This window comes from Rhincodon typus, chromosome 35, assembly GCF_021869965.1.
Source record: "Rhincodon typus isolate 14 chromosome 35, sRhiTyp1.1, whole genome shotgun sequence".
Lineage (NCBI taxonomy): Eukaryota > Metazoa > Chordata > Chondrichthyes > Orectolobiformes > Rhincodontidae > Rhincodon > Rhincodon typus.
In genome coordinates this window covers 24,111,248-24,119,130 of record NC_063366.1, presented here as the reverse complement: position 1 = coordinate 24,119,130, position 7,883 = coordinate 24,111,248, and the positions used below count along the sequence as shown (strand labels likewise).

At 51.6% G+C, this 7,883-nt stretch overlaps 2 protein-coding genes across 3 annotated transcripts in view; one reads left to right on the top strand and one right to left on the bottom strand.

Annotated features, from left to right (window-relative positions):
• The window catches only part of LOC109924899 (nucleoside diphosphate kinase homolog 5-like), a 21,721-nt gene extending 15,085 nt beyond the window's left edge, over positions 1–6,636 (bottom strand). Inside the window, exons 1-5 of the mRNA XM_048616695.1 lie at positions 6,522–6,636; positions 5,205–5,382; positions 2,664–2,869; positions 1,785–1,885; positions 108–226 (exon numbers count right to left, since the gene is read on the bottom strand). Coding sequence (XP_048472652.1) covers positions 108–226; positions 1,785–1,885; positions 2,664–2,869; positions 5,205–5,321 — 543 coding nt within the window. The 5' untranslated portion in view covers positions 5,322–5,382; positions 6,522–6,636. The remainder of the gene's footprint in view (positions 1–107; positions 227–1,784; positions 1,886–2,663; positions 2,870–5,204; positions 5,383–6,521) is intronic.
• Positions 5,860–7,883, top strand: part of ercc6l (excision repair cross-complementation group 6-like) — an 11,159-nt gene continuing 9,135 nt past the window's right edge. The window contains exon 1 of one of the 2 annotated variants that reach the window (XM_048616626.1): positions 5,860–5,940. In XM_048616626.1, the coding sequence (XP_048472583.1) occupies positions 5,919–5,940 (22 nt within the window). In that variant the 5' untranslated portion in view covers positions 5,860–5,918. Of the gene's footprint in view, positions 5,941–7,053; positions 7,601–7,883 lie in introns of those variants that run through there. The other variant, XM_020524876.2, reaches the window with a different exon arrangement.

Sequence of the window (7,883 nt, the reverse complement as noted above, 5' to 3'; positions counted from 1 at the left end):
CCCACACTATCCCCATATCCCCTAGCCCCCCATACCCACTCTATCCCCATGCCCACACTATCCCCATGCCCCCTAGCCCCCACCCCCAGTAAAAGACAGGTACTTACAATGGGCCTGGAGGGTTTCTCCTTGCACATCTCTGTGAGGCCGATCAGCAGGGTGGGGTTGACGTATTTGCTGAGGTAATCTTCAGCAGCTTGGCCGTCAGGAAAGGGCTCAATGGTGACTGGTGGGCAGACGGAAAGGGGGAGTCTGGTCAGATGCTAAAAGGAAAAGGTGATGTCCAGCAGCAACTCCGGGAGGGAGAACCATATCACAATCCAAATCCACACTTTACCAGCTGGCCACATTCTCCCTGGAGTTTGGAGGGGGTGGATAGTGACTGTGGTGGATTGGGGTTAGTATAGACCAGCCGGGGCACACAATACAAGGAGCAGGCATCAGTGGGCCATTCAGCCCCTCAAAACTCCTCCATGCCTGGTCTGTGACCTGATTCCTTACACCCTGTCAATGGTGGATCCAAATGGAGGAATCTGATAGGGACCAGGATGAAAGTAATCACTGGTAGTTTATTCCCTGGGTCTGTGAGCAGCTAGCTCAGAGCGCTGGCAGAAATGTCTCAATTGGTACGCTTGCCTTTCTTGGTCAGTGCGTTGAGTACAGGAGTTGGTCATGTTGCAGCTGTACAGGACATTGGTGAGGGTCACTTTTGGAATACTCTGTTCAGTTCTGGTCTCCCTGCTGTAGGAAGGATGTTGTGAAACTTGAAAGGGTTCAGAAAATATCTACGAGGATGTTGCTGGGGTTGGAGGGTTTGAGCTACAAGGAGAGGCTGAATAGGCTGGGATTGTTTTCTCTGGAGTATCAGAGGCTGAGGGGTGACCTTATAGAGGTTTATAAAATCATAAGAGGAATGGATAGGGTGAATAGCCAAGGTCTTTTCCCCAGTGTCAGGGAGTCCAAAACCAGAGGGCATAGGTTTAAGGTGAGAGGAAAAAGATTTAAAAGGGATGTGAGAGGCAACTTTTTCACACAGTGGTGTGTGTATGGAATGAGCTGCCAGAGGAAGTGGTGGAGGCTGGTGCAATGACAACATTTAAAAGGCATCTGGATGGGTACATGAATAGGAAGGGTTTAGAGGGATATTGACCAAGTGCTGGCAAATGGGACCAGATTAACTTAGGAATCTGGTTGGCATGGACGGGTTGGGCCGAACAGTCTGTTTCCGTGCTGCATGACTCTATGACCGTATACTCTCTCTCAATGACGTTGCAATACAGAGAAGGAAATAAACCAAGATTCCTGCTCCTTATCCAGTGACTCTACCTGTCTGTTTCAGGAATGCATCTTGAAGAGACCGGAGTGGTTCCACCTCTGATGGAATGGGCCCTGTCCCCATGGCTGGAACCCTCTCATGCTCCTGTTTTCTCAGCTCACAAGTGTCCATCTTTCCAGGACAAAGACAGATGGAAACTCACCTTCAAGCGCAGCAGCATTGACATTAATAACTGGGATAGTCTCATTGAAGGACTGAGTGGCCTCCACCTGTGTAATAGACTTGACACGGGCTGAATAGCCAACTCTTGCTCCTGTGTTATCAGACATGAGGGGCTGAATGGCCTCCTCCTGTTCCCTGTACAGGTCTGTCCTTGCTCAGGTTCTCTGTGGTGAATGGGATTAGCAGCTATGGGATCTGGGAAGACACAGAGAGAGCAGTGACTTGGATCACAGCACAACCTCCATCAGATTAACGTAAAGAATGATTTATTCTGGACAGAACTCACCATTTGGGAACATGAAGTTAATCTCCCTTTCTGCCGTGTTGAAACAGCCACTGCCGTGCAAGGCATTCTTAATTTTATTGGTTCCATAGATTGCCCTTAAACTAGAAGCAGTAATTCATTAATAAAGAGTCTCATTGACCAAAATAATCTTCATTCAATTTCTCTTCACACTAAAAACCCAAGACAGCATCACAAGGATACTGACCCATGGTTCTGTATCTCAACACAACCCTGCCAAATACTGTCCCCCTCCTAAATACACTAACCCGCCAATTACCGTTGCCTCCTAAATACCCACCAAATACTGTCCCCCTTCTAAATACCTTGACACCCTGCCAAAAATTGCCCCCTTCTAAATACACTGACTCACCAAATACTGTCCCCTTTGAAATACCCCAACACCCTACTAAATATTGACCCCCTTCTAAATACACCGACTCGCCAAATACTGTCCCCCTCCTAAATACCCCGACACCCCGCCAAATACTGTTCCCCTTTGAAATACCCCAACACCCTGCCAAATACTGTCCCCCTCCTAAATACCCCAACACCCTGCCAAATACTGTCCCCCTCCTAAATACACTGAACCCTGCCAAATACTGTTCCCCTTCTAAATACACTGACTCGCCAAATACTGTCCCCTACCTTACTACCTGACTCACCAAATACTGTCCCACCCAAATACCCAAACTTGCCAAATACTGTCCCCCTCGTAAATACTCTGACTCGCCAAATACTGTCCACCTCAAAAAACCCCAACACCCCACCAAATGCTACCCCGTTCTGGGTGTCAGTACCCCCTCTGTATTCTCCCGCTGTGTTCTCCCTTCATCAGTTGCCCCTGCTCTGGACAGTTCCAGCCCCTTCGAGATCCCTGACCTTTTGGGATGCGTTTCCTTCGCCTTCTCACTGTCGACGGGTCCAAGCAGCTCATTCCACTGTTTGATTGCAGAGTGTCGGGCCAGTATCATTGCAACCAAAGGGCCTGAGCAGAGGTGTGCTGTCAGGCTGGGATAGAACATTTTCCCGCTGTGAACAGCGTAGAACTCACTGGCCTGCTCTGGGCTCAACTGTATTTTCCTTCTCTGGGGAAGAGAGACTGCCTTAGTTTAACACTCACTCATGGTCCTGCTTACAGTATGTCATGCTGCATGTACAACAAATGATTGTCCTTGCTGACATGAAACCGTCTCCACTTTAGGCCACCAACTCCAAATCCAGCGAAGTAAACACAGCTGAACTGTCAGCCAGAAGCTAATTGCTGCGGATATTTTTGAATTAACCTGTTCAGAGACATTATTGCACAGCTCTGGAGCAGTTGGGACTTGAAGCTAATTGTTGTCTGCTGAGGGAAATGCACTGTTGAGATTGTCTGTCACTTTTGGTTTATTGTTCAGGTCAGGGATTGGAGATTCTTTCCCTTACTTTTAAAAACAAAAGTTCCTTTTTGCAGCAGTAACAAATTGAAATGTCCGGGGCAGGAGGGGTCACGGTGCAGGGGCAGCTGGAGGCTAGGACTGAATCTGACCTGGAAACGAGCAATAACTCGGTGACAGAGAACAGGCTGCTTGTTTAGAGCACAGCTATTGAAGTCACTAATGTCTGGTGCACAATTAAAACAATGCATTCCTCACACCACACATACATGCACATGCACATGCACTCACTCCCACACACACAACATTTGAAGGACTGTAAATGCTGAGCTTTGTATTTCTTCATTTTTCGAATTTATTCCTAAGGTTCTGGACCTAGGCACCTTTGTACATAAGATGGGCCTTGAGTGGTGACTTTCTAAATTTTTCACTGCACTCATGTGAGCACGTGACAATAAACCTAATTCTAATCCACTCTCTCACACACACACTCACTTATGTGAGAAGGGGAGGCAATGGCCTGATGGTATTATCGCTGGACTGTTAATCTAGAGAAACAAATCCGGAAGTGACGCCACCCACACCAGTAAACCGAGACACATAAATAGCAAGTGGGACAGAACACTGACGCTTCACCGGAGACGCACTGATGATGTTACAGCGTGACATACTGTATGGTGAGGAAACGTTTGCAAACAAACTTACCAGCTCAGTGAGCAAGTCAACAACCTCACCCAGATAACATTCTGGGCATTCAGGTTCGAATCCCGCCACAGCAGAAGGTGGAATTTGAATTCAATAAAATATCTGGGTTTAAGAATCTAATGATGGTCATGAATCCATTGCAGATTCTCAGGGAAAAGGACATTAGACATCTGGTTCAATAATGTCCTTTAGGGAAGGAAACTGCCATCCTTACCTGGTCTGGCCTACATGTGACTCCAGACCCACAGCAATGTGGTTGACTCTGCACTGCCCTTTGGGCAATTAGGGATGGGCAATAAATGCTGCTTGGTCAGTGATGCCCTCATCCCGTGAATGAATAAAGGAAAACAAAACTCTCACACATTGACCTATCTTTTTCTCTCTCTCTCTGACACACACACTCTCCCCCCTACAGATAGACAATCTCTCTCTCTCTCTCTCCCACACACACAGACACACTCTTTCCCTCTCCCACACATAGACACACACTCTCTCTCTCACACAGACACACACACACACTCTCTCTCGCACACACAGACACACACACTCTTTCTCTTGCACACACACACACACTCTTTCTCTCGCACACACAGACACACACACTCTCTCGCACACACAGACACACAAACACTCTCGCACACACATTCTCACTCCCTCTCTCTTGCACACACAGACACACACACTCATTCTCACTCTTGCACACAGAGACACACGCACACTCTTTCTCACACACACAGACACACGCACACACACACTGCAGCGGAGCTTCTGATGTCAGGGCCCCTCATTCCAAACTTTGGCACTACTTGAAACCCACCAACTGATCTCAAAACTCCCTTCGCTTCTCCACATTGAGAAATGTAGGACCTTTAAAGGTCATTGTGACTGAAACAAAGCCTTTTCTTTGTGACATTTTAGCATCAGTGAGCCCTTTAAAGGGCAGACTGATGAAGGTTGGAGATGGAAATGAGAAAAAAGGATGTATTGTGTTTTTAATCTAACTGTCAGGGAACTCTGCCCCTCACATGGCAGTCTCAGAAACAATCCAGCCCTCTCTAACTTACAATATCTTGAAATGAGTTGTGGAGGGTCAGTGATGAGAGAATGCCACACTGTGGGAGGGTCAGTACTGAGGGGGTGCCGCACTGTCGGAAGGTCAATACTGAGGAAGCACTGCACTGTAGGAAGGTCAGTACTGAGGGAGTGCCACACTGTAGGAGCATCAGTGCCATGGGAGCACCGCCCTGTCGGAGGGACAGTGGACATTGTTTTAGAACTGACTGAGGCCCTGATCGAAGCTGTAGAATTGTAGATTTAGAAATGTGATAAATTTCAGTACCTGCAATATGCTGAACCCAGCCCGAAGGATAATTTCTTCGATTTCAGTTTCTTTGTCAACAGCGTCTGGTTTGATGATAGCCAGAGTACACTCCACAAATATCCGAATGTTACTCATATTGACTAAGAGAGACTGCACCAAATGACTGAAGGCTTGGCTTTTTCAGTGAATAGCAAGTCTGAAACAGAGATTGAATCAAATTCAGAGCTGGGAGGCATTACAAAGTGTTTGTAGTCTTCAAGCTAAAGTTAGTGAAATTAGTGAATCAAACTTTTTTGAGGCACTCATTGTTGGTGATTAGAAGAATCAAGTATGAGCAGTAAGGACCTTGTTAATTCTTCATGACATTAACAATCAGAGCTATAGGTAGACCCATAAGGCCCTTAGGGAGATTTTGACCCAGCAACGTGATTGAACAGACGATATATTTCTATGTCAGGAAAGTGAGTGGCTCAGAAGGGGAACTTGCAGGGGGTGGTGTTCCCATGTATCTGCTGCCCTTGTCCTTCTAGATAGAAGTGGTCATGGGTTTGAAATGTGCTGCCTGATGGTCTTTGGTGAATTTCTGCAGTTTCTTGTAGATGGTACACACTGCTGCTACTGAGCGTCAGTAGTGGAGGGAGTGGATGTGGTGCCAAATCAAGCGGGGGCTGCTTTGTCCTGGATAGCGTCGAGCTTCTTGAGTGTTGTTGGAGCTGCACCCCATCCTTATCAATGGTGGTCAGGCTTGGAGGAGGTGAGTTACTTGCTGCAGTATTCCCAGCCTCTGACCTGCTCTTGCAGCCACTGTGTTTACGTGGGGAGTCCAGTTGAGTTTCTGGTCAATGGTAACCCCCAGAATGTTGATAGTGGGGGGATTCAGTGATGGGAACACCATTGAATGTCAAGGGGCGGTGGTTAGATTCTCTCTTATTGGAGATGGTCATCGTGTGGTGCGAATGTCACTTGTCTGCCCAAGCCTTCTTATTGTCCAGATCTTACTGCATGTGAACACGGACTGCTTCAGTATCTGAGGAGTCACAAATGGTGCTTGAACATTGTGCAACCATCGGCGAACATCCCCACTTATGAACTTCTGTTTGTGACCCCCTTTCCCCCAGCTCCAATCTGTTTCTGGCCTGGTATTGCCCCTCCTGACCTGTTTCAAACCGCTTTTGGACGCCACCCACCCCCACCCCCGGCCCTGTTGTGTCCCAACAGCCCGGTTTAGCCACCCTCGGCTTGTTTCTGGCGTAGTTTGCCCCTCTGGCCTGGTTTTGCCCCCCCACCACCCGTTTCTGGCCCAGGATGGTTACCTGGTCGAGGCTCATCTGTTACCTGGCAACTGGCGCTTGGGGCGGGGCTGTATGGCGTGGTTCCCGGCGAAGGGGCGGAGCCGTGTGTGCGGAGGGTGTTGCTCCCAGTGGAGGGGCGGGTCTGAGTGGGTTGAGGGCGTGGCTCCCTGTGAAGGGACGAGGCCGCGTGTGGAGGGAGGACTTCCCTGTGAATGGGGCGGCGCTGAGTGGGTGGAGGGTGCGGCTCCCAGTGAAGGGGCGGAGCTGTGTGGCTGGAGGGCGGGGCTCCCAGTGAGGGGGCGGTCCTGAGTGGGCGGAGGGTGCGGCATCCCGCGAAGGGGCGGGTCTGATTGGGTCGGGGGCGGGGTTCCCTGTGAAGGGGCGGTGCCGTGCGGTTGGAAAGGCGGGACTCCCAGTGAAGGGGCGTGGCTGTGTGGTGGGGGCGAGGCTCTCCGTGCCGGTGGAGGGCGTGGCTCCCTGAAGGGGCGGAGCTGCTTATGTGGGCGGGGTCTCAGGCGATCACGTGGTCAGGTTTGAATTTTGTGGCGGGAAGGGCTGTTGGTTGGCGCGCGCTGCGGACGGAGCTTGAGATGGAGGACGGCTCTCAGCTCTCACCCCAGCGCCTCCGCCAGTACCAGGAGCTCCTGAAGCGGGCCAAGGAGGAGGCCCGGTCCGGGGCGCTGAGGCACGCCGTACAGATCCTACGCGAGGCCCAGGCTGTGTGGCCTAGCAGCAGCAAGGTGTCCCGGAGGATCGAGAGGCTGGAGAAGGTGCTGCAGGAAATCGAGGCTCAGGGTGAGGAGGAGGAAGGTCAGGATGAGGAGGAAGAGTTCACCGCCCTGCCCGACTCCGGCCTCCTGCTCTACCGGCCCCTCTACCTCCGCCTGTACCCGCACCAGCGCCAGGGGGTGGCCTTCCTGCACCGCCTGCACCGGGACGGTCTGCCCGGCGGCATCCTGGCCGACGACATGGGCCTCGGCAAGACCGTGCAGCTGATCGCCTTCCTCTCCGGCATGTTCGACGCCGAGCTGGTCCGCTGCTGCCTCCTGGTACTGCCCAGTGGTCTCCTCCGTAACTGGGCCGCAGAGTTCAGCCGCTGGACGCCGGGCCTGAGGGTCAGAGGTCAGCGCCGGCAGTGGGGCGAGGCATGGCGAGCGGGTGGAGTCCGGGATGTGGGCGGAGTCTAGGGCGGGGCGAGCGGGTGGAGTCCGGGATGTGGGCGGAGTCTAGGGCGGGGCGAGCGGGTGGAGTCCGGGATGTGGGCGGAGTCTAGGGCGGGGCGAGCGGGTGGAGTCCGGGATGTGGGCGGAGTCTAGGGCGGGGCGAGCGGGTGGAGTCCGGGATGTGGGCGGAGTCTAGGGCGGGGCGAGCGGGTGGAGTCCGGGATGTGGGCGGAGTCTAGGGC